The sequence below is a fragment of the Mesoplodon bidens genome (genome assembly GCF_964165515.1).
Source record: "Mesoplodon bidens genome assembly, chromosome: 1".
Lineage (NCBI taxonomy): Eukaryota > Metazoa > Chordata > Mammalia > Artiodactyla > Ziphiidae > Mesoplodon > Mesoplodon bidens.
Window position 1 is genome coordinate 193,765,961 of NC_138176.1, and position 27,716 is coordinate 193,793,676.

At 36.0% G+C, this 27,716-nt stretch overlaps 1 protein-coding gene across 2 annotated transcripts in view; it reads left to right on the top strand.

Annotated features, from left to right (window-relative positions):
- The window catches only part of ARHGAP24 (Rho GTPase activating protein 24), a 509,032-nt gene that overhangs the window by 462,744 nt on the left and 18,572 nt on the right, over nt 1-27,716 (top strand). The window contains exons 6-9 of one of the 2 annotated variants that reach the window (XM_081250897.1): nt 22,141-22,273; nt 22,881-22,954; nt 23,564-23,680; nt 26,186-26,307. In XM_081250897.1, coding sequence (XP_081107023.1) covers nt 22,141-22,273; nt 22,881-22,954; nt 23,564-23,680; nt 26,186-26,307 — 446 coding nt within the window. The remainder of the gene's footprint in view (nt 1-22,140; nt 22,274-22,880; nt 22,955-23,563; nt 23,681-26,185; nt 26,308-27,716) is intronic. The other variant, XM_081250898.1, reaches the window with a different exon arrangement.

Consider the following 27,716-nt stretch of genomic DNA (forward strand, 5'->3'; position numbering starts at 1 on the left):
TAAAAAAGAATGTAAGTTAAAAAATGCAGATTGTGCATAATGTTTTGAGTAGTTATTAGTATATAAAGCAAAGTACAGAAATTTTTCTTTGTGAAATATGTTAAAAATGACAATGAATAAGTATTTTCTCTTATTCTAATAAAGCTTATATCTCACTAAAGGGTCAACTGGATTTAGTTTTCATGTTTACATTTATTAAAACCTGGAAAGAAATTCCCACAGGAATTCTGCAAAGGTGATCTCTAATTTTAATATTAAGGCCTATTATTATTGTAGCTTTAACATTAAGCTCTAAAATTTGAATTTTAAAACAAACTTTTTAAATACCATTTTAAAATTATAAAAGTATAGTGTTATTAAAATTTTATGTAAATATTATTAAAATCATATTTTAAATTATAACATTTTGTATACAATTTAGAATATAGAAGAATATAGGAAAGAAAGATGACTATTTCAAAATTAAACAACCCAGAGAGCTCTTGCTATATATATAAATAAGTAGATATAGAGACTTAAATATAGAGATATATCTAAATACAGATATATATATATACACACACACACACACACACACACACACACACACACACACACACACACACACACAATTACTGGAATCACACAGTTTTTACATCTTGCTTTTCTTGTTATCATAAACAACTTTCATGTCACTAAGTAGTTTTCACAAACATGATTTCAGGGACAGTATAGTAATTCATCATATCATTATATTGGTTTGTGTTATGGGAGAAGAGAAAGATGGTTTGAGAAAAATAAATTAAAACATACACTACTTGAACTTAGGGAGATTGCAAGTGCATGTGCCAGTTTTTATGAAACCATGCACTTTCTGTTCTTCTTTAATTATATCAAATGCTATTTTCCCAGTTCTGAGGTTCAAGTTTGAGACTTTTGTGTATGCATAACTTACCAGTTAGATGATGTATTCCCATAGACTCCTTGACCAAAGTGAATTCTGAGACAAAGGACACTCTCATTGACCTGAAAGAATTTATATTTAATCAGTTTATGTCAACTGTAAAAAACAACAGATGTTGGAGTTCCTAAACTTTCTTTTCTTCATTATTTCCGTTTAGAAGTGAAAAAAATTAAAGTATAACATTTTATATTAAACTTCCCCACTTTGAAGGGACAAAAATGAAATGCAGAATGTGCAAAATCAGATTAGAAGCAAAGTGTTTTTTTCATTTCCAAAGCTCTCCGGATGGTATCAGCTGTTAAAGAATACACAGTTTCGAAGAGCTGGGAAGGTAGGGTCAAAAATGGCCATGTGGGTGTCACCATCGTAGCATTAACTGCTCAGCAACAAAATAACTATGCACTTACAACAAAGCATTCAAGAGCAAGGACAGAAGCCTGGAGAAGCCAGTGATTTTACACTGTCCAAGAATCCCATAAAACAGCTGCTGTCCGAGGTACCCCAGCTGCCTTCCCTTACACTGAGCTCATTCTGTCCTTGTCCCTCCTCCTCTTCTCCTGTGTTTATTTTTTGTTTGTTTTGGTGACTGACAGGATTACAAAACAAACTGCAAGTCTACAGAGATAAGATGAAACAAAAAAGTCTAAAATTTAGAGGCAGAAAACCCAGACACATTTTAATTTTATCCTCTGGGTAGCAATATAGCTTTGAGCATTACTGACCTGAGTTATAAAAAGTGAACTTGAAACGGAGAGCACTATAGACACAGAAGAGATCCTCAAACATTATTTTGTATAAGAATGACCAAGAGAGAGAACTCAAGATTCAGATGCCCAGACCCCACTGGCTCTCATTCTGAGTTAAAAGGTTTGAGGATACCTAGGAATCTTCATTTCAAACAAAGCCGCAGGTAATTAGTTTTTTTAATTATTTTATTATTTTTTTATGTTGCAGGTTCTTATTAATCTATTTTATACATATTAGTGTATATATGTCAATCCCTATCTCCCAATTCATCCCACCACAACCACCTCCACCACCGCTGCCACGCCTCCCAACCCCCCACTTTCCCCCTTTGGTGTCCATATTATTGTTCTTTACACCTGTGTCTCTATTTCTGCCTTGCACCATTTTTCTAGATTCCACATATATGCATTAATATATGATATTCGTTTTTCTCTTTCTGACTTACTTCACTTTGTATGACTGTCTCTAGGTCCATTCCACGTCTCTACAAAAGACCCAATTTCATTCCCTTTTATGGCTGGGTACTATTCCATTGTATATATGTACCACATCTTCTTTATCCACTCATCTGTCCAAGGGCATTTAGGTTGCTTCCATGACCTGGCTATTGTATTGTAAATAGTGCTGCAATGAACGTTGGGGTGCATGTGTCTTTTTGAACTATGGTTTTCTCTGGGTATATGTCCAGTAGTGGGATTGCTGGATCATATGGTAATTCTATTTTTAGTATTTTAAGGAACCTCCATACTGTTCTCCATAGTGGCTGTATCAATTTACATTCCCACCAACAGTGCAAGAATGTTCCCTTTTCTCCACACCCCCTCCAGCATTTGTTGTTTGTAGATTTTTTGATGATGCCCAATCTAACTGGTGTGAGGTGATACCTCATTGTAGTTTTGATTTGCATTTCTCTGATAATTGTGATGTTGAGCAGCTTTTCAGGTGCCTCTTGACTATCTGTATGTCTTCTGGGGAGAAATATCTACTTAAGTCTTCTGTCCATTTTTTGATTGGGTTGTATTTTTAATATTGAGCTGCATGAGCTGTTTATATATTTTGGAGATTAATCCTTTGTCCAATGATTAATTTGCAAATATTTTGTCCCATTCTGAGGGTAGTCTTTTCATCTTGTTTATGGTTTCCTTTCCTGTGCAACAGCTTTGAAGTTTCATTAGGTCCCATTTGTTTATTTTTGTTTATATTTTCATTACACTAAGAGGTGGGTCAGAAAAGATCTTGCTGTGATTTATGTCAAATAGTGTTTTTCTTATGTTTTCCTCTAAGAGTTTTATAGTGTCTTAAACTTAAAACTATAGTATTAAGTTTTATAGGTCTTACATTTAGGTCTTTAATCCATTTTGACTTTATTTTTGTGTATGGTGTTAGGGGGTGTTCTAACTTCATTCTTTTACATGTAGCTGTCCAGTTTTCCCAGCACCACTTATTGAAGAGGCTGTCTTTTCTCCACTGTATATTCTTGCCTCCTTTATCAAAAATAAGGTGACCATAGGTGCGTGGGTTTATCTCTGGGCTTTCTTTCTTCTTCCATTGATCTATATTTCTGTTTTTGTGCCAGTACCATACTGTCTTGATTACTGTAGCTTTGTAGTATAGTCTGAAGTCAGGGAGTCTGATTCCTCCAGCTCTGTTTTTTTCCCCTCAAGAATGCTTTGGCTATTCGGGGTCTTTTGTGTCTCCATAAAAATTTTAAGATTTTTTGTTCTAGTTCTGTGAAAAATGCCATTGGTAATTTGATTGGGATTGCATTGAATCTGTAGATTGCTCTGGGTAGTATAGCCAGTCATTTTCATAATGTTGATTCTTCCAATCCAATAACATGGTCTATCTCTCCGTATGTTTGTGTCATCTTTGATTTCTTTCATCAGTGTCTTATAGTTTTCTGAGTACAGGTTTTTTACCTCCTTAGGTAGGTTTATTCCTAGGTATTTTATTCTTTTCATTGCAATGGTGAATGGAATTGTTTCCTTAATTTCTCTTTCTGATCTTTCATTGTTAGTATATAGGAATGCAAGAGATTTCTGTGCATTAATTTTGTATCCTGCAATTTTACCAAATTCATTTATTAGTTCTAGTAGTTTTCTGGTAGCATCTTTAGGATTCTCTATGTAGAGTATCATGTCATCTGAAAACAGGGAGAGTTTTACCTTTTCTTTTCCAATTTGTATTCTTTTTATTTCTTTTTCTTCTCTGATTGCCATGGCTAGGACTTCAAAAACTATGTTGAATAACAGTGGTGAGAGTGGACATCCTTGTCTTGTTCCGGAACTTAGAGGAAATGCTTTCAGTTTTTCACCATTGAGAATGATGTTTGATGTGGGTTTGTCATACATGGCCTTTATTATGTTGAGGTAGTTCCCTCTATGCCTACTTTCTGGAGATCTTTTATGATAAGTGGGTGTTGAATTTTGTCAAAAGCTTTTCTGCATCTACTGAGATGATCATATGGATTTTATTCCTTAATTTGTTAATATGGTGTATCACATTGATCAATTTGCATATATTGGAGAATCCTTGCATCCCTGGGATAAATCCCACTTGTCATGGTGTATGATCCTTTTAATGTGTTGTTGGATTTTGTTTGCTAGTATTTTGTTGAGGATTTTTGCATCTATATTCATCAGTGATATTGGTCTGTAACTTTCTTCTTTTGTAGTATCTTTGTCTGGTTTTGGTATCAGGGTGATAGTGGCCTTGTAGAATGAGTTTGGGAATGTTTCTTCCTCTGCAATTTTTTGGAAGATGTTGAGAAGGATGGGTGTTAGCTCTTCTCTAAATGTTTGGTAGAATTCACCTGTGAAGCCATCTTGTCCTGGGTTTTTGTTTGTTGAAATATTTTAATCACAGTTTCCATTTCAGTGCTCGTGATTGGTCTGTTCATACTTTCTATTTCTTTCTGTTTCAGTTTTGGAAAGTTATATCTTTCTAAGAATTTGTCCATTACTTCCAGGTTGTCCATATTAATGGCATAGAGTTGCTGTAGTAGTCTCTTATGATACTTGTATTTCTGCGGTGTCTGTTGTAACTTCTTTTTCTTTTCTAATTTTATTGATTTGAGTCCTCTCCCTCTTTTTCTTGATGAGTCTGGCTAATGGTTTATTGATTTTGTTTATCTTCTCAAAGAACCAGCTTTTAGTTCTATTGATCTTTGCTCTTGTTTTCTTTGTTTCTATTTCATTTATTTCTGCTCTGATCTTTATGACTCTTTCCCTCTACTACCTTTGGGTTTTGTTTGTTCTTTCTCTGGTTCCTTTAGGTGTAAGGTTAGATTGTTTATTTGAGATTTTTCTTGTTTTTTGAGGTAGGATTGTATATATAAACTTGCTATAAACTTCCCTGTTAGAACTGCTTTTGCTGCATCCCATAGGTTTTGGGTCATTGTGCTTTTGTTGTCATTTGTCTCTAGGTACTTTTTGATTTCCTCATTGATTTCTTCAGTGATCTCTTTGTTATTTAGTAATGTATTATTTAGCCTCCACGTGTTTGTGCTTTTTACTGTTTTTTTTCCCTGTAATTGATTTCTAATCTCATAACGTTGCCATCAGAAAAGATGCTTGATATGATTTCAATTTTGTTAAATTTACCAAGGTTTGATTTGTGACCCAAGATGTGATCTATCCTGGAGAATATTCCATGTGCACTTGAGAAGAAAGTGTAATCTGCTGTTTTCAGATGGAATGTCCTATAAATATCAATTAAATCTCTCTCATCTATTGTGTCACTTGAAGCTTGTGTTTCCTTATTAATTTTCTGTCTATATGATCTGTCCATTGGTGTAATGAGGTGTTAAAGTCTCCCACTGTTATTGTGTTGCTGTCAATTTTCTCTTTTATAGTTGTTAGCAGTTGCCTTATGTACTAAGGTGCTCCTATGTTGGGTGCATATATATTTATAACATTATATCTTCTTCTTGGATTGATCCCTTTATCATTATGTAGTGTCCTTCCTTGTCTCTTGTAACAGTCTTTATTTTAAACTCTAATTTATCTCATATGAGTGTTGTTACTCTAGCTTTCTTTTGATTTCCATTTGCATGGAATATTTTTTTTCCATCCCCTCACTTTCAGTTTGTATGTGTCCCTAAGTCTGAAGTGGGTTTCTTGTAGACAACATATATATGGGTCTTGTTTTTGTAACCATTCAGCAAGCTTGTGTCTTTTGGTTGGAGCATTTAATCCATTCATGTTTAAGGTAATTATCAGTATATATGTTCCTATTACCATATTCTTAATTGTTATCGGTTTGTTTTTGTAGGTCTTTTTCTTCTCTTGTGGTTCCCACTTAGAGAAGTTCCTTTTGTTGTACAGCTGGTGGTGCTGAATTCTCTTAGCTTTTTCTTGTCTGTAAAGCTTTTGATATCTCTTTCGAATCTGAATGAGATCCTTGCTGGGTAGAGTAATCTTGGTTGTAGGTTCTTCCCTTTCATCACTTTAAATATATCGTGCCACTCGCTTCTGGCTTGTAGAACTTCTGCTGAGAAATCAGCTGTTAACCTTATGGGAGTTCCCTTGTATGTTATTTGTCATTTTTCCTTTGTTGCCTTTAATAATTTTTCTTTGCCTTTAATAATAATCTCTTCAAATATTATCTCGGGTCCATTCTCTCTCTCCTTCTGGAACCCCTGTAATTCAAATGTTGGTACATTTAATGTTGTCCCAGAAGTCTCTTAGGCTGTCTTCAATTCTTTTCATTCTTTTTTCTTTATTCTTTTCCATGGCAGTGAATTCCACCATTCTGTCTTCTAGGTCACTTATCCGTTCTTCTGCCTCAGTTAGTTTGCTTGATTCCTTCTAGTGTATTTTTCATTTCAGTTATTATGTTGTTCACTCTGTTTGTTTGTCTTTAATTCTTCTAGTTGTTTGTTTTTTAATTCTTCTAGGTCTTTGTTAAACAGTTCTTGTATCTTCTGGATCTTTGCCTCCATTCTTTTCCTGAGGTCCTGGATTATCTTCACTATCATTATTCTGAATTCTTTTTCTGGAAGGTTGCCTATTTCCACTTCATTTAGTTGTTTTTCTGGGGTTTTATCCTGTTCCTTCATCTGGTACATAGTCCTCTGCCTTTTCATTTTGTTTATCTTTCTGTGAATGTGGTTTTCATTCCACAGGCTGCAGGATTGTATTTCTTCTTGCTTCTACTGTCTGCCCTCTGGTGTATGAGGCTCTCTGACCTTAGGTAATTCTTATATACATGGTACTCTAACCACAACTTGTGAAATAGTAGCCAGACTATGGGCTGCAAGAGTGTGGGTTAAAGTGAAACTGATCATTTGAAGTGATGTGCCTCAGTTTTCTCATATATGAAATTGAGAAAAAAGTTTAACCTCATGGCACTAATGAAAGCAACATATTATTTCTGACTAAGCTAAGCAAGTCTTACCCTACTTTGAAAGATGAATTACTTTCTGGGGTGTACAGTTTATGTGTAAAATATAAAATTTCCTATCTGCTAAAATAGGTCTGAATGTTTAGAACAGCCTGAAAAGTACATCCTTGCACCTATGCTTTGATCCATGTGAAAACTCAAACACTGGGGAGTTCGGTAATGCACTACAGGTATAGAGCCTTTGTATCATAGTGTGAATAAAGATCTACTGGTTAGGTCTGATGGAAGAAAGTGAAGAAAGAAAATACTAGCTTGAGGACATGTGGATAGGTAAAGGGTTGGAAAAGCAAAGAACAGGCTCCCAGGAGTTTGCCTAAGGCAAGCCCTGAACTTGTAGATGGCAAACTGGCTACCTGTTTTCAGCAACCAAAATGATTCTCCAAAGTTCAGAAAAAGACCAGCCCTCCAAAGTCCTAGGCATCTGTTTAGCTGTGGTAACTCCTAATGTTTCTATATTTCAATGCAGTTCTTAGATATTATGATGGCTTGACAAGATTGATAACCATTGTCTTAGAGTACTTCTCAAATGTCTGTCATTCACATAGGACCATCCTGACTTTAACCATATTCATATAACACCTGTACTTGGTTACTGAACTTTTTCTTTAAGTTTATTCACTGTTTTTTAAATCAATTTTGTTGTAAAAGGAACTTGATATCATTTTTTAGTTGAAAATCAGAACTTGCTATAAAAAGTTTAATATAGCACAAATGCAATAGCCACAAAGAGGATATTAAATGCCATCTGAATACAGCTGCTTTGGGAAAGTGGAGATTGGCACATGCTAGGACCACTTGAACACATCTCTCATCCCCAACTGATACTTCCTACTTGTTATAATCAGGAGAACTGAAAGGCAATCGAGAATGGGCTAATGTTCCTACTGTGTAATTTAATGTATCTTAGTGTCCTGTCCATGTGGCACCTGACTTGGAATAGCCCACGCTTTGGGAAGTACAGTCAGATTGCTCTTTGCTAGCACTGACAGGCTGACTTCCCTGAATGCTTGGCTTCTTATCTAATTTGAACCATGGGTTTAACTTGCAAGGGTTCCATGAAACCCCCTTGTAAACATACCAAGGTCTGAAAAATTAATGAGCTTTAAGGGAAAATATTCCATATGTGGAAAATACTCACCCAAATGGATACTTACTAAATATTTTACATAAGACAGGTTGTTAGCTAGAAATCTGTCATGTTCCATTGTGCTTACTCTGTTAATGATGTATCTAAAAAGCTAGTACACGTGAAGTGGGGGAACTGAATTACACCTTCCTTTCAATTTAGCTTTGAATAAATTTAAGTTCACTTCCAATGAAACCTGATTGAGTGATGAAGAAAAATAGCCAATTAACCAAGAAGTTTCCCAGTATTTGGCATATCTATCAATTGGCGTTTGTGTACTTATTTGCAAGGAAGCAGTGTAGGAATAAGAGTTCAGGCTTTGATGAGAAGCAGGTACCATTTACTACCTATGTTAACAATCTGAGACTAGTTACTTAACTTCTCCAAATTCCCAGTTTCCTCATATGTAAAATGGAAATAACACTTAACCCCCTCAGAGTTGTTGTATTCATGAACTTAAAAATAAAACAAAATAGAACAAAAACACCAGGAGTAAGTGGTACAGTGTGAAGAAGACACTTAGCACATTTATTGTCATTGTAAGTATCATGATGTTGGTGATGATGGTTTTAACATTTTGTATGACAAGGAAAAGTAATATCCTGGACCCATAAATACATAAACCATTGCTTAACCATAAACTCTTAAGTGTTTTTAATCCAGAATATCTTCATTTCTGTTTTGAAATCTCCATAGCAATTCCTACTGAAAGAAATAAGATACCTATAATATTTTATGTTCTGAAAGTGTGTTTTTGTGTATCTTGTAAGTCAGATTGTAAATATTCTTGCATGAGTTTGGTGAAAGTACATCCCTTAAAGGTATATATTTTCTGAAATAAATTTATTGAGTCATATTTTACATATCATGCAATTCACCAATTTCAAGGATACAATTCAATGATTTTTAACAAATTTACCTAGCTATGCAACCATTACCATATATTGGGTTTAGCACATTTTCATCACCCAAATAGCGTCTTTTATACCATTTACTGTTATTCCCAGCAGCCCTTCCTCCCCAGGCAACCACTAATGTACTTACTTCCTGTCACTATAGATTTTCCCTTTTCTGGACATTTTGTATAAATAGAATTATTCAATACATGGTCTTTTGCATCCAGCTTTTTTCTCTTAGCATAATGCTTTTGATATTTGTCCACGTTATAGCATGTATCAATAGTTTGTTGCTTTGCATTGATGAATATAATTTTTTTTTTTTTTTTTTTTTTTTGGCTGTGTTGGGTCTTCGTTTCTGTGCGAGGGCTTTCTCTAGTTGCGGCGAGCGGAGCCCACTCTTCATCGCAGTGCACGGGCCTCTCACTATCGTGGCCTCTCTTGTTGTGGAGCACAGGCTCCAGACGCACAGGCTCAGTAGTTGTGGCTCACGGGCCTAGTTGCTCCGTGGCATGTGGTATCTTCTCAGACCAGGGAAGCAGGCAGATTCTCAACAACTGTGCCACCAGGGAAGCCCCGATTAATAGAATTTTATTTTGTAGATATACTACAGTTTGTTTATTCATTCATCAGTTGGTCGATATTTCACTAGTTTCTGTTTTGTGGCTTTTATGAAGAATGCTGCTGTGAACATGCATGTACAAGTTTTTGTGTGGACATGTTTTCATTTCTCTTGGGTGTATACCTAGAAATAGAATTGCTAGATCTACATTTAACATTTGGGGAATTGCCAAACTGTTTCCCAAGGTGGCTGCAACATTTTATATTCAACCAGCAATGTCTGAGTGTTCCAATTTTTTATCCTAGCCATTCTGGTGAATGTGAAATGGTATCTCATTGTTGTTTTAGTTTGCATTTCCTTAATGACTACTGATGTTGTGTATTTTTTTATGTGCTTATGAGCCATTCATGCATACACTTTAGAAGGTATATGGTTTTTAAATGTTTGATTTTTCTGGTTATCTTGATAATTTATTATAAGGAAATGGTTGAAAAATTGCTAAACAATCAAAATAGTGTTCTGGGAATTGAGATAAACATCTGTGATATCATGAGAGTATGCCTATGCATACTCATGAGGATCTCACTGTGGATATTCATTGAAAACTCTATTTATAAAGTAAAATTCTACATGTATGACTCTAATATGAACTCAAAGAAAGTAGAGAATTTTGACTCTTGATCACCTTTTTTATCCCTAGCACCTAGAACAGTGTCTGACACAATGTAGGCATTCAATAAACCTTTGCTGAATAAATGGATGCAAGGAGTATATTTTGAATATATTTGTTGGGTAAAAGAGTGCAAATATTTCTGATATCTCAATAAGTAGACAACTCATGTTCTTATTTTCATAGATTAGAATTCAGGAAATTTGAAAATTGTCATGTTTCAAAACAACTTCTAAAATTCTGTTAAAATCTCATTTTTGTCAACTCAAGCAAAATGTCTGCCGATGTTAATGTGGAGTCATAATCTTATGAATGGGAACACAATTTCATAAAAGCCACAGATCTAAATTAAAACCAGTACCTTTGTTTGTTTTGTATTCCAGAAATGCTCCATGAATATGGATGCATTATACTTCCAAAGGGAGCTAGATTTTGATTTATAACAAAACAACAACGAAAAAATAAAAACAAACCCCCTAACTTCTGCTCAATACAATTTGTTTGTCTCTCTTCTTCTCGCTTACACTGACCTCTCTTAAATATAGTCCTAGTAGATAACCGCACTAATATAATATATATCTGTATACGTGGTAGCAAAGTATCCTTTCCAACAAAGAGCATGACAGCATTTATTAGGAGAGTCACAATAAATACATAATTGGATCCTTTTAAAGCTTTTTAGTCTTTCCCCCAATACGTATATATACACACAAATTAATAAACTGGAAAGGTATCATTTTAGCTCTTATGTGGAGAATGCTTTTGTGTTGTAATAAAAGACTATTGAAGTGTTCAGAGTAGTAACATGTTCTGCGTGGACTTGAACAGTTTGGGTGTTGATTTTGTATATTCACCTGGATATGCCAGAAAACCCTTTTAAGTTCCCTCTAACACCATGAGTTACAGATTCAACAGTGTAAAATTAGGCATTTCTTTATTCATCTCCTTTATAACAGGGGTCCCCAGCTCCCGGGCCGTGGACCTGTACGGGTCCGCAGCCTGTTAGGAACCGGGCCGCACAGCAGGAGGTGAGCAGCGGCAGAACGAAGCTTCATCTGCTGCCCCCCGTTGCTCCCTAGAGCCTTGCATTACCGCTTGAACCATTCCCCCGCCCCCGCCCCTCTCCGTGGAAAAATTGTCTTCCGCAAAACGGGTCCCTGGTGCCAAAAAAGTTAGGGACCGCTGCTTTATAAGGCACAAAGGTTTCGTTTCCTACCTTATTGACTTTATTAGAAGAAAATAAGTATTCTGGAAAAGACTGTTTGCATCCTTTATTGTTTATCCTAGAATCAGATAATCAAAATTTTCCAGTCTTGTGATGGTTACAAAAGGAAATAAACAACATGCAAAAGAGTCAGCGTTAAAGACACATTAATAAGAAAAAAAAGTTAGATTAAGGAAACTTTGCTATCTAGTTTTCATTAACTAGAAAAATTACCGGTGATATTTAGCTCTGTTTTATTTTTATTTAAAAATGGAAATATTAAATTATGTTCATGGATTTTAAATGCTGTTGGGGAAATTTTAAAATATATTTTTTCCATAAATATACCCTGTCAGCATCAGAACATCAGTAATGGTTCTCTGGGACATTCTTGGTTGCATAATCTGAAATCTCTCAGGAAAAAAAATTAATTGTTGAATGTATTATGATGATGACATTTCCTTTGTTTCTCCTGAAAATCCATCTGCAGAGTTTAGTAAAGGGAAAAATATGTAGGCAGACAACATAAAATTGTAAAGTAACTGAATACAGCTGTAACTTCTCTATTTTAGCTAAGCCAATTTCATTGTTTGCCAAGATTTTGAAGATCATATGAAACTGAAATTACAACCCATAACGTTTTAAGTCCAGGGTACAATTGAAACAAGCAAGGGTTATGTGATAAAGTCTCTGGTACATACAATTACCAATGTAAAGACATGAAAACTAATAGAGCCACAGAGGTTTCTCTGTGAAAGAATCCTTTGCATCTGTACATCAGGAGTAAAATATTAGGAAAGACAGCATATCCCATTTAAGCAAGAAATGTGGAAGATCACCATTTACATTTCATTAGATAATTGCATAATCACAGTATACTTAGAGAATGTATATTATTCCTTCCAGTTGTCTTTATTTCTGAGACATTTCTGGGGGAAACGTGAGGTGGGCAAGAAGTGTCCTAATCCACCTCTCTCAAACTAGAGTCACATAATGCAATGAATAGTAAGTGCTATTTGTTCATTGTAACTTAAAATTTTCTGTAAATGAGTTTTCTTGTGTCTCTTACTATGAGTAGTTTCTTTATATCCACCTGAAAATAGGTCACCTGAATTGACAACAATCTTCTAATTTTTTTAATCATTTATGCAATTCCTGGCATATATTTTACACTTCGGGAATTTAGGAAATTATGTTTCACAGAACAGCCAGAGAAAGTGTTAATGCAATGGATATTATTCCATCGTGACTCCCAACCTAGATTAGGAATGCCTATGTTTTTTAAAAATCATGAGCAAATTAACTACTTCTTCCATTAACAGCTATAGATACTCTCTGGAATCTCAAAGGCTTGAGCTTTCTCTTGAGACAATTATGAATAAATTCAGTAAAGTTCTACTGGCACTGAGAGAGAACAAAGTCCAACATGCACAGTCAATCAAGGAGAGGCTTGATTCTTTTTCTTCATACCATGAAACCAACTGGATATGTTTACAAAAATTCTACAAAGAATAATATATATATATATATATATATATATATATATATATATATATATATATATATATATATATATATATATATATATGTATGTGTGTAGTACCTGTGTGTGTGTCTGTGTGTGTGTAGTATGTGTATATATGTATATATAGTATGTGGATACAAGCACACTTATAATAGAGTCTCTCCAGTTTGCAAACAGGCTATCTCTAATCTCTTTATCATTCATGACTTTCAAGTAATTCCTTAGATCAATACATATTCTAAGCAATTATATATATTATCGATATGAATATGGTCTTAGTTTAATAAGAAAATCTTTGTGGCTCCTTGACCTCAGATTTATTTTCTATGTGAAAAATTTTTTTTCATAACATGGGTCTTAGGAGTTTGGACAGTATTAATGTCATTTATAGTAGAAGAATGCAACACGTGTGTTTGAATGTTACTTTTAAGTTGAATTTGGATATAACATTGAACCTTGAATATCAAGTCACCAGGGCTATTGTGAACTCATTTTAATAGTCATGTTCATTCATTTTGTAACTGACAACATATTTCTGTAATTAATTAATTTAACCTTTTGAGATATAATTGACATATAACACTGTGTAAGTTTAAGGTGTACAGTGTGTTGGTTCAATACGTTTATATGTTGCAATATGATTGGCATGTTGCCTAGCACCTCTATCAGGTCACATAATTATAATTTCTGTAGTGAGAACAATTAAGGTCTAGTCTCTTAGCAAATTTGACATTTATAATACAGTATTGTTGACTGTATTCACTATGCTGTGTGTTAGATCTCCAGAACTTATCTACTATTTGCATCTAAAGATTTTAGTTAGGTTTTTTGTGTTGTTGTCGTTGGAATTGAATGCTTATGTATGTACAAGGCAGCCTGTTAAAATAGTTATACTGATGTAATGTTACTGTAAGGAAACTTGTCTGAATGTTTTACTTCAAGCCTTTTAAACACCTCAATCGAATTAGCCTTTCCACTCCGGTGAACTCACCTTGGTTCTATGATGGAAAAAGTCAGATTTTATTTTTATTCTTCAGTCTAAATTTTTTAATTAATTAATTAATTAAGTTTTGGCTGTGTTGGGTCTTTGTTTCTGTGTGAGGGCTTTCTCTAGTTGCGGTGAGCGGGGGCCACTCTTCATTGTGGTGCGCGGGCCTCTCACTGTCACAGCCTCTCTTGTTACGCAGCACAAATTCCAGACGTTCAGGCTCAGTAGTTGTGGCTCCCGGGCCTAGTTACTCTGCAGCATGTGGGACCTTCCCAGACCAGGGCTGGAACCCGTGTCCCTTGCATTAGCAGGCAGATTCTCAACCACTGTGCCACCAGGGAAGCCTTACATTTTTAATTTACTTAGAGATATTAGAGTGTGGCTATTTATAAAGTGAATCAATGCTCTCAAACACTAATCCAAACTAACTAAATGACGTCACCTCTAATGACTAATCTATACAATAAGTATATATGTTTCTTTGTAATGTATATTTATCTGTATATGCTTAAACATTTGCCCTTTGTATTCATATATAGTATTCAAAAGCTATACAAGGCATTTTACTTGTCATTTATATTTATTTGGTACAAGTGATTACCACTTGGATGTGTATGTTCAGGGGTCTAGGGTGGGAAGACAGGTTTGTAGCAGAAAGACCAATGAATATGCTGCTATATTAATGGAGATAAGTGATAACTTGAACTTGAGCAGTGTCAACGAGACTGCTGAGGAGGGAACAGATTCATGAGGTATGACATTAGAATATATAGGATCCAGTCATTGGTATTTTGCAAACTTTCCAGGTGATTCCAATGTGCAGCTTAGTCTGAGAATCACTAGTCACTGTTAGATTTAGAATCTCAGAAAAAGAAAAATTTAGGTTTACTTCTAGGTTTCTTGTTTGTTTCTGTGAATGGTGATGCCATTCATGGTTGAGAAAATGGTAAAGGAGGAATAATTTTATTGCAAGGTTTTTGTTGTTGTCCAGCGTTGTTTATATGGAGTTCAGAGTGTGTATGGAACGTCTAAGAATTCAGTGGAAAGGTCTGGTTTGGAGATGTATACTTTGTAGTCATTGTAGAAAAGTGATTGTCGAACTTAGGGATTTAGCCAGGGTATGTACACAGAGTCAAGGAGAATAATACTTAGAGGCCAGCAGAGGAAGAAAAGCTTGGGAGCTGACTAGGAGAAGGTGAGTGAGGTGACAAAAAAACAATGAAATGAGAGACTTGCCTGGGGGAAATATTTGTCAGAAATAGCAAATGGATGAATATCCATGAATTTTTTTTTCAGTTTGGGGCTGTAGTTACTTTCTATTTGAGGGATCTATGATGTAGAATCACCAAAGTCAGACTGCTCACAGGAATTTCTTCCTTCAGCTACACAACAGGGCATTTTATTTGTTACTTTGAGTATCTTATATGCATATAGGGGTATGTGTGTGTGTATGGTATGTTACATTGTATATAAAACTGTCAAATATTCTTTTTATGTGATTAGCTAGCATTTTAAAAGGGGAGTCTATATACACATAAGTAATTACATACATACAAATAATCCTAGAAGTAGGAAAGAAAATGTCAACGTAACAGTTTGGTTTAAGCATGAACAACATCTCCCCACCAGCATTCCTCCCACCTCTTCCATCATGAACACTGGAGAGATAAGTATGTAACTAGTGAGCGCCAATGGAGTAGCCAGATTTAAACTTGTGACCATGACACATTAGAAGTGCCTCCTTATTTGGAAGTTTTCAACCTCAAATACATGTTCTATGTTAATATCCCTTGACCTTGGCAACATATGAAAACTGAGGAGCTTTAAAAAAATCTCAATGTCCAGGCTTCACCCAGACCAATTATATCAGAATATACAGGACCCAATCATCAGTATTTTGAAAAACTTTCCAGGTGACCCCTGTGTGCAACCAAGGTTGAGAATCACTTTCTTCTATGTCACATTGGTCAATCTGACAATATTTCCACAAATCTACATTATCTGAAAGCATATTTCTATCTTTCTGATGACATCTCATTACCTAGTACTCTGGCATGGTTTTATAGGTAAGTTCACGAGATGCAGATTTGGTGCATCTGCTATAACAAAACACCACAGACTGGGTGGCTTAAACAACAGAAATTTACTTTTCTCACAGCTCTGGACGCTGAAAGCCTGACACCAGCGTGCCAGCATGGTTGGGTTCTGGTAAAGGCTCTCTTCTTGACTTGTAGATGGCTGCCTTCTTACCCTGTGCTCACATGGCCTTTCCTCCTGCATGTGCATGGGAGTAAGGCGGTAGGGAGCAAGCTTACTGGCGTCTTTTATTATAAGGACACTAATCCCATCAAACCAGAGTCCCACCCTGATGACTTCATCTAACCCTAATTACCTCCCAAAGGTTTCAGCTCCAAATACCATCACATCACATCTGAGGCTGAGCCTTCAACATACAAATTTGGGGGAGACAACAATTCATTCCATAGTAAGGGTTGTCTTGCTGTTCTCTGCCATCATTGCTTTTAAACCAGGAGGTTTCTTTGAGACAAGCACTAATTCAGTGTAGTCCAGACAGATAAAACTGCCCTTTTGTGTTGTATATAATTCAGCAGTGACACTTACATAACTACAGTGAGCCATGACAGTTTAACCAGATTCAAATTTTACTGCCAAAAAGTGTACCATTTTTGACAGATATATAAAAAATAAGTTAGAACAGAACCAGACTTTTCTTGTAAATGTTTAGTTTAGTTTGGAACTGCCTACTGCCTTTGGATTTGCTTTTCTATGTCTTGGTGAATTTGGTGCACAGAACTGCATGTTGTTTAAGACAGTTTGGTGGCAGGCTTCATCTTGGTAATGTTGCTGAATGTTTTCAGTCTCATATATGTTCTTCCCGGAGTTTGATAGATATGACATTATTTTTTCTTAGTTCCAAGCAAATTTTAGGTCATCTCATTGTGTGTGTTTCAAAGAACTTCACAATATCTTTAATAACTCCCTGTGGCGTGCTTGGAAATTCATTCTATTCACTTCTATCAATGGATTATGTTGTGTCCTATGCAGAGTATCCAGAGTGAAAAATTCCCATTTCTAATTTTTTTTAATTTTTATTTATTTATTTATTTGTTTTTGGCTTCGTTGGGCTCTCTCTAGTTGCTGCCAGTGGGGCTACTCTTTGCTGTGGTGCGCAGGCTCTAGGCACGCGGGCTTCAGTAATTGTGGCATGTGGGCTCTACAGCGCAGGCTCAGTAGTTGTGGCACACGGGCTCATTTGCTCCGTGGCATGTGGGATCTTCCCGGACCAGGGATTGAACCCATGTACCCTGCATTGGCAGGCGGATTCTCAACTGCTGTGCCACCAGGGAAGTCCCCCATTTCTAATTTTGAGGCTTAAAAGTTCTAAGTTTTTTGTCTGTGTAGTATTATACTTGGAATTACTGTGGCATTCTACTTATCTGTGTGTGTGAGTCTGTTTATCAGGGAAGGCAGGGGTGGGGTTAGAGGATGAGCAAGATTGTTGTCACACTCTTTTATCCCTGTTAGGATTAATAAGGGGCCAATATTGTACATAGATTATAAATAGGCAAGCAATTTCTGAGAAGTATAAAAAGATTCTTAAGATCTCACACCTGTCAGGGACTTAGCAGATAAAAAATACAGAAAATGTTTAAGGAGTCAAACAAATGAGGCATGGGATGGAAACGTGTTGATGGTGATGGGTTAGAGATATAAGCCCAAGGGGGACAAAAAAGATCTATGTTGTTCATCTCTGTCTCACCTAGCATGTGGCGTGAGGTGGTAACACTGTAGGTGTTCAGCAACTATTTGGTGAGTGAATGATAGAACAATCCAAGAATGACCAAAGGAAGACCCTCAAGAATATAAAACTAAGTTAATTATAGAAAGTCTCATGGAATTCACGTTTGATTAAAAAGCACTACAGGATGCAGAAGTAAAGTCCAAGTACAAATTTAAGGTGAAAACAAACCCCATATGTTGATCAATTAAGGGACATATACTACAGAATATCTTCTGGCCTGATAGCTCTTTTACTCAGGATTCCTGGGCCTGTCTCTGCCTCTTTGCTATCATTGGATAGGATGTGCATGATTATATATCTTAATTTCTGAAAACAGATTCTACCACCAGGTGGGTGAAGGAGACCTGAGGTCTAGATAATGAATTTATATTAGCAAGTAGTTTTGAATTTCTACCAAATGAGTGTGACTTTTTTTTTTTTGCGGTACGCGGGCCTCTCACTGTTGTGGCCTCTCCCGTTGCGGAGCACAGGCTCCGGGCGTGCAGGCTCAGCGGCCATGGCTCACGGGCCCAGCCGCTCCGCGGCATGCAGGATCCTCCCAGGCTGGGGCACGAACCTGTGTCCCCTGGATTGGCAGGCGGATTCTCAACCAATGCGCCACCAGGGAAGCCCCAAACTAGTGTGACTTTAAAACCTCTCATATCTCAGCAATTAGCCCCAAGGCATGTTCTGTCAGTGCAGTTTCCTGTTCGTGTACCTAAATGGAGTTAATAACAGGACCTACTCACTGGACAGCTGTGAGGGCCTGAGACAAGGAGAGATGTGTGTAGAAGTGTGCTGCTGCTACTGTTGTTGTCATCATTATTATTATTATTAACCAGTTTAGGGATTTTAATTCTCCATTGTGCATCAACTTTTGCTACAATATAGTCACTTCACTTCACTTTGCTGAAGAACATGATGTATTTCTCTGAGGCAAAGACAGCACATCCCACTAGGTACTTTGGGCAATTAACACATCACATTGATATCTACTTAACTGGCTGTACATACTAAAGCAAATATTAATCAGGCAAAGTAGTGGGTTTTCAGTAAGAGATACAAGTCTGTAGAGGTAGGTGCAGAAGGTTGTTATTTTGTAGAATGGATATACAAAGAAAATTTTCAGAGAAACATCAGATTTCCCCTTTCAGTGAGTAGCATGCTGGCAATTGGGGTGGATGGACTGTGAGCCTCTTGAGGTGAACTGGAACTGGCAAATGTGTTCAAGTCTTCCCAGAAATGATTGATTTCTTCCATTCGGTGGGAAAGGACAAAGCCAAAAATGAGAATGCTAGGAAAATGGAAAAGTCTCTATTTTTACAAAATAACCTAAGCTTAGTAAAGCCCCTCAGAAACAGTCAAAAAATTTTAAGTTGTTACCTTTAAGCCAAAAATGTAATAACCTTTGTTAATTGAAATAAAAAAGAAAATATATTCGGTTATTTTTTCCTTACCATTTTTATATAACCAACAGTGTATGGGTATATACTTATAATGCTAGAAACTAATGTAATGTATCACTTTAGAGAAGGAATAAAATAATCATCATAGTCCACATCTCTTACCTTGATTCATAGCGCAAATATATCTATTCTTGGAGCATTACTGCAGCTTTGGTGCTAAGAAAATTGCTGTGGATGAAAAATGATTCTGCAGCCTTTCATCCTTCACAATTTTCACACCATCTCAATTAGTTTTACTTTGCAATCATGCCATCTAGTGCTCAAACGTCCTCGGTACTACAGCTCAACTTCATTAGAAGCAAAATAATACAGTATCAGGCAAGTTACATGAAAAACACTGTGCTTGGGGACAGGCAATGTAATGAATAGTCCAGCATTGAGACACTAAAACAGATTTCTTGTTAAATAAATATTTCTTTTTTATCATTATTGTTTCATTAATTTATTGCATTTAATTCATAAATATTTTTGTATATTCTATTTATATAGTCATACAAATTATACATAACATACACCATATATTGAAATTCTACTTATTTTATATTTTATTTTTGTATTCCTTTCTGTGTCTTTCTATAACTTTAACAAAATAGTCATTGAATTTGAAGGCAACACAACCCAACGACCCAGTCATGGATTGGGTTTGATTAGAGTGGATTGGATAGAGTGGAATAAAAAGATGGAAATCGTTTATTGTAATATTTGATTGCATTGCATATCCTGCCTCAGGTTGTGGTTTTGCTACTGCTGATGACTGTGCCTTCAAGGGTCAGGTGCTTCATGACATACCAAGAGAAACACAGAAGGGTTTTGGATTGCATGAAATATAGCAATTTACAATAAAAGAAAAAAACTAGGGTCTTTTTTTGCTTTACCACTGAGATTATTTTATATATCTTTAAAAAGAATTTAGGAAAGTATTTTTAGAAACGAATGAACTTGAATAGTTTTCAAGATGTCCCAGAGACATGATTTTTATGTTCTTTACTAGCCTCTGTGTTGTCTATCAGTTCAGAAATTTAAGAGAAAAAAATTTATTTCTGTAATTATGAAAAGAATAAAATTGATTAGAGACAGGCCCTATCAAATCACCTCCATCATTTTAGCATCTGAAAAAGGGTGGACAATATACCAGCTCTGACTGACTCTGATGTTAAAATGGAAAACCTCAGCCCTTGCCCTGATTCCAAGGTAGATGAAGTCCTATGGTCCATGAGGATGCTCCCATCTGCTCAGACCTCATCCTCTGAGCTCTTTCTCCCTTAGCCTTTTGTCAGCTCCTCAAGGACAGGACACTCCCTCCCACTTTGGGCTCTGTTTACGTGCCTTGCTTTAATCGGAATGACTTCTTTTATTCTTGACTCTCATTTAGTTCATTCATACACCCCCTCAGATCTTACCCTGAACATCATTTCTTCAGAGAAGCCCTCCAACCCCTGGATTAGTCCTTTCTTGTTATTAGATGACACCCCAAATGTTTCCTTATTACTACTCACCACAATTTGTAATTATATATTTGTGCTATTATCTACTTTCTGTCTCCTACTCCCACTAGATTATAAATTATGAGCAGCCTAGAATATTCCTTTTTATAACCCCTTAGGGTCCTGGCCACTGTGTTTTCTATAAGGCCTGTTACAGAGAGGTTATGTAGGAGACAGTTGAGGAAATCAACCTAAGAGTCCAAAATTGAGAACTGAGATGCCCATTGTCCCAGCCCATGTAGATTTGTGAAGTCAGCTCTGCTTTTATGTCACCCTTGGGGCAAGAGAATTGTCACTGAGGCAGGAAATCCTGGTGCCTGTATCCCAGCTTCTGAAGGAATACCCCTCAGCGACTTGTCACTTCCTGCAGCAGAGTCTGGGATTGGAGTGTTTGTTCCCACCACTTACAGAATCCCTGACTTTGCTCACCACCACTCTTCCCACTTCTTGGGAATCAATTGACCTTTCACTCCCTGACCACCACTCTCCTTCCCACGCTTTTGTTCCTCACCCCAAAAACAAAGCAAAGGAAAACAGAACAAACCCAAACCAACTGCCTCCTCCTGCCTCTACTGTCAGCCATCTTCATGGATTAACAGAGAGATACAGAGAACAAAATATAAATTAATATTTCAGTAAATTATCCTATCACTCTGGTATTCAGCAGAGAATAAAAATAAATTTTACACAAAGGGCATGTTAAGTTTTCTGTGTTTATTTTTGTAGCACTTCCCTTTTCTTTCTAGAAGACTCGAAGGGTCACCAACTATCTTAGAATATCAGACAAGCAATCATTCTGAGATCAATCATCTTCAAAGTGAGTTTTTCTTAAACAGTTAAAACATACTAAACTTCAGGTGTCTATAACCAATCACCAATGTCTTCTAAAGAATAAGAAATGAAGTTAGGATCTATAAGTAATTAAGTTTGACATTGAATACATAGAGACACACATATGTAGATTGGGTGTTTTTTGGTGCATTGTATTATATTTTATTTTAAATCTGGTATATATATTCTCATTGTTTTAGAAAAGTAACACTTTTGCTTAACATCAAATACACACAAAAGAAAAATGCTTGCACTTTTGAATATTTTCAAACCACACTGAGGATTCCAAGTGTCTCTCTGGGTCCCTCTCTTTTCCACCTGTGGTAGCGTCTAATAGGTGTTACCCAAGTATGTGTTTCTTGAAAGCTGGATTGACTAATTCAATTGTCAACTCATTTAGAAGTCTGATTCTTAGATGTATACTTGATGAAAAAATTAACCTAATGGGATGAAGTTCACTCTGTAGAAACTCTTTACACTTCTACCTCCACAGCAACACAGATGTACACACAGTGGCATCACTTCTTAAACTGTATCTCCGAGAACTCCCAGAACCGGTTATTCCTTATGCCCAGTATGAGGATTTTTTGTCTTGTGCCAAACTGCTCAGCAAGGAAGAGGAAGCTGTAAGTCCATGCATTTATTTCTTAAAAAGCTTTTGTTTGGGTTTTTGGTCAGTGTTCTTAGTCTTTAATCTGTAAAGTTTCCTTTGCCCCATGCTTGGATTGTTTTCCACTATTCTAAGTATTGACATCACACATATTTAGATTTTACACACACAACGCAGGTCCCATTTTTAATCCTCTCTCTGATCAAAAAGAAAAGTACAGATGAATAAGTGAAATCAGCACTCTTTGCCACTTTGCCCCCAAATGCTAAAAATCGGAAGGACTCTCACTATATTAAAGCTACTTTTTCCCTCAAACAACCTTATTACAAATAAGGCAATCTTCCCTTTTCAGTCAATTGTGAACAAATGTTAAAAACGTTAAAAGAGCTTCACTTAAACATGTTTCTCCACAAATAGTGCTTATAGAGATATTTGAAATGCTCTCACATCTTTTGAAAATATTTCTGAAATGTTTTCTGTGATAGTGGCAAGTTTTCAAGACAGTATCCTTCACTAGTAATATGTGAAACTAACTAAAAAAAAAAGCCTGTATGCCTATTTTCCATGTGCTTCAATTCCAAGGCCAACACTTAGATAACATTTATTCTCTTCTTTATATTCAGGGTGTTAAAGGATTAGCAAAGCAGGTGAAGAGCTTGCCAGTGGTCAATTACAACCTTCTCAAGTATATTTGCGGGTAAGAATTGTCCTAACGACAAAACTAAATTTAAGAAGACTGTATTTAGCCTGACACTAATTTACTTTTGACAGTGAATAAAAATCACTTAACTGCTCTGAGCTCCAGTGTTGGCCTCTATAAAACTGAGGTTTGACAAGGTGATTTCTTTATTTTAAATAAATTTATTTATTTATTATTTATTTTTGGCTGCGTTGGGTCTTCGTTGCTGCCGTGGCCTTTCTCTAGCTGAGGCTAGTGGGGGCTACTCTTCGTTGTGGTGCGTGGGCTTCTCATCAAGGTGGCTTCTCTTTTTGCGGAGCATGGGATCTAGGGTGCACAGGCTTCAGTAGTTGTGGCACATGGGCTTAGTTGCTCCGTGGCATGTGGGATCTTCCCAGACCAGGGCTTGAACCCGTGTCCCCTGCATTGGCAGGGGGATTCTTAACCACTGCGTCACCAGGGAAGCCCTTGACAAGGTGTTTTCAAAAGTTTCTCTGAGCACTAAAATTGTTTGATTTTGCAATTTGCTGTTTCTGAAGTCTCTCTGACCTCTACATATTAAAGATATGTTGCTTTGAACTTCCATCAAGGTTGTTTATACATGTACCATGTACCATTGTTTAACAGAAGGAGCATGTATCCTGGCATGAGAAAGATCTGCCCGGGAGTCCATATTCTACCACTGACTACTTACGTGTCTTTATGCAATTTTCTTATCCTCTTTGACACTAAAGATCCTAATAGGTAAAAGGGTAGTGAAAACACATATTTCACACAGCTGTTTTAAAAATTAAAGTATATTTTAAATTTTATATACCTATACATTTATACATATAGTGAATGTTAATATTAATTTTTTCCATTTCTCTCAAGACATTGAAAAAAGCATTGTAACTCAATTCTGCTAGAACAATAATTGTGCTTCATAAAGCTCTCTCTCAATGACCATGTTTAATGTCAGGGATGCTATGTACCATGTCTGTGCCCCTATTTAAGAAATCAAGTATGTACTATTGAAACATATTAAATTTATCTTTTTTAATTTTTTTGGAGTATAGTTGATTTACATGAAACATATTAAATTTAAATAAAGAGATTAATGATTGGCACTACAGGTCATTGTAAAGTATTTTAAACGATAGTTTCCCAGTCCATTTTTAAATAAAATTAAAAATTTTAATTCAGTACAGTGCATCATTTACATGTGTTTTTTGCATCATGATTAGATAAATGTACAGCTGACTGGGAATTATGGAGTTTAAGACTAATGCCAAACACTGTGGAGTTCATTGTCAGCTGTAATTGAGTAGGAATTCCAGAACCTCCTGCCATAATTTTTCTGGTGATGGTTAGCATTCAGGAAACAAACAAGACCTTAGTTTTCAGAGTTTGAAAAAGCAAGAAATAGTTTCACTGATAAGATAGACTTATTAACATAGAAGGGTCCCATCCCAAGTTTTTGAACTAATTCAAGCTATTGTAGTGGATGAAAAAAAGGTGACAGTCTCTTAAGTAAAAGGGAAAGAAAGGCTTTTTGGAGAACAGTATTGCAAGTCTTTATCTCCACAATAGAAAACCTTAACTTCTCTTAACACATTTAAAGCAGACTTTTAATTTCAGCTATTTCAAATAAGAAATAGTAGTTTGGGGCTTCCCTGGTGGCGCAGTGGTTGAGAGTCCGCCTGCCGATGCAGGGGACACGGGTTCGTGCCCCGGTCTGGGAAGATCCCACATGCCGCGGAGCGGCTGGGCCCGTGAGCCATGGCCGCTGAGCCTGCGCGTCCGGAGCCTGTGCTCCGCAACGGGAGAGGCCACAACAGTGAGAGGCCCGCATACCTCAAAAAAAAAAAAAAAAAAAAAAAAAAAAAAGAAATAGTAGTTTGACTTTTTGCCCTTCAGTTTTGCTATAATTAGACTGTATAACAGTAGTGAACATGTGGAAATAGGCACTTTTTTATTTTTATTTTTGGCCACGCTTGTGGTATCTTAACGGCAGTGAAAGCATGGAGTCCTAACAACTGGACCACCAAGGAATTCCCAAACGGCACCTTTTTTAAAACTCATGGTATAGTAATCAAGATTTCAGACTCTAGCGTCAGATCACCTGGATTCAGATCTCAGCTCTGCAAACTCTGTGTCCTTGGAGAAGATTCTTACCTCTCTGGTGCCTCATGTGTCTAACCTGTAAAACGGAGATAATGGTATTTACCTCACAGAGATGCTTTGAGAGTTTAATAAGTTATCACGACTGACACATAATAAAATATATTATTTTAAATAACACATAGAATAGGTTAAATTTTTTTCATCACTTCTTTATCTCATTAGTACAATTAGTAAGCCATGAATTAATAGAAGTTCTTGTAGAAACAAAGAGGGGATGGGAAATGAAGAAAAGCTGAAAAATTACAAAAACAATCTCTGCTATTAAAATCATTTGAGGATAGAGGGAAGCAGCCACATAGCACAGGGAGATCAGCTCAGTGCTATGTGACCACCTAGAGGGGTGGGATAGGGAGGGTGGGAGGGAGAGAGACACAAGAAGGAAGAGATATGGGGATATATGTATATGTGTAACTGATTCACTTTGTTATAAAGCAGAAACTAACACACCATTGTAAAGCAATTATACTCCAATAAAGATGTTTTAAAAAAAATCATTTGGGGAAAGGGCTATTTCATGCCTCTAATTCTTTAGCATGTAACAAGTTAAAACAATTTTTGCTTGCTATTTTCCATATCAGTAGAACTGAGGTTTTATTTTAAACCATGTTTGATCTCATTTTTTAATAGACTATAAATTTGAAGCTCACAAATTACTCCACAAAGAGAGTTGATTCCTCCTCTCTGAAATAAGAGATTGTACCAGACAATCTTATTTATAGTTCTTAAATTAAATATATGTATATATATTTAATATTTTATTTAAGGATTGGAAAGAAATTCATATTCTTGAATCTCAAGTCCACATTAGCATTATCCAAACACTCTTTTATTCCTGTGACTGACAGGGAAACCAAGCCAAGCCAGGCCAGAGCAGATATTTGATATGATCCTTTATGAGTTTGATCCTTAATAATTTGCAATCTACATTCTGCACATTGACAGAAAGATGTTTGAATTCCTAAAGAATTTTTGTCCATAATCATCTTTGAATGTACTCCACTTCATAAATTTCCTGATAACCCATTTTCTTCCACTAACAAGTTTGATCCCATTGTGTTTTGTTCATACTCTTGCACCCAACAGGTTCTTGGATGAAGTACAGTCCTATTCAGGAATTAACAAAATGAGTGTGCAGAACTTGGCCACTGTCTTTGGCCCTAATATCCTGCGCCCCAAAGTGGAAGATCCTTTGACCATTATGGAGGGTAAGTAAATTATTATCTTACACCCTCATCAATAGAACTGTCCCTTTGTTGTCCTGAACCTATCCTCCTGTGAGGAAACTGGGAAATAAGTGAATCCATGGTAACTCCATTCATGGACTCAAGTTCTTCAAATACAAAAACTCCTCTTTGGGAGTCAGGCATTTTATCTGGAGTTTACTAAGCATAACTTACCAAATGAATCCTTAGGAGTTTTATAAGAATAAATGGAACTTCCATAAGTCATCTGCAAAGTATCACATAAAAATGGGAAAAAATTCTAATTCACTTTTTGAGTCCAATGTAATTTTCAGAAAATTCAAATAGTTACTATTTTAAGTTAATGTATTTTTATTAATTCTGGTTTTATTTGATGAATTTCAAGAGGCAGAAAATATGGGCCTCTGTAAGATAATACTGCTTATTTACCTTGGGTTGAAACATGAAGAAATTCTTGTTTTCTGTATTACAAAATGCCTCAAATTCTTTTCCACAATGAACTGTTACTTCTGTTTATTTCCAGCAGGCCTCACTCCTTGAGTACTTTTCTTACCTGTGGCCATCAATAGTACTGTTGATGTGCAGGTCTTGTTGAGCTAAAAGAGTGAGATTAGAGGATGGAAAACTCATTAAGCAGCAGAAAAGAGAGAACTAGACATAGAGATTGTTCAGAGATCTGCAGAGGGTATCCCTCAAGTCATTGCCTAAGAATTGATTTATGCTTGCACGAGAGGACTCTACGCTACTTTCTGGAAGAGAGTACCAGAAATCAGTACTCTGAGCCATTCCTGGGCCTTACACCAAGCTTGAAATAATTGTGTTTCCCACAACCAGAGTAGAAAACCCTGACATTGAGACATTGTATCGAGCCCTCAGAAAGGTATTACCTTGGTGATAATGTTAAAAGTTACAATCTCTATATAAAGTTTTTAAAAGAAATCTTAATGATTCAATAGAGGTTTGGGGAAGAAAAGAAGGAGGAATAGTTGGAGCACAAAGGATTTTTAGGGCCATGAAACATTATTCTATATGATACTGTAATGGTGGATACATGATATTATGCATTTGTCAAAACTGAGATCTCACAACGAGTGATTTCTAATATAAACTGTGGACTTTAGTTAATAATAATAATGTGTCAATATTGGTTCATCAATGGAATCTAAAACTGTTAAAAACCTAAAACTGCTCTAAAGGTTTCACATTAGAAACTATGCAATTCAAAAGGACATGGATCAAAATAAAGCCTATAAGTGTAAAAAAAATCCAACTTATCTTCAAACCCCTAACTGTATAGCAAAAAAAGTCCAACACAATTTAAAGATATTTTTTTCCAAATTAAATAAAGCAGTGTGATAAAAAAGAAAACATATGTTCCCCTAAGACTTATAGTCAATGTTTATGTCAACTTT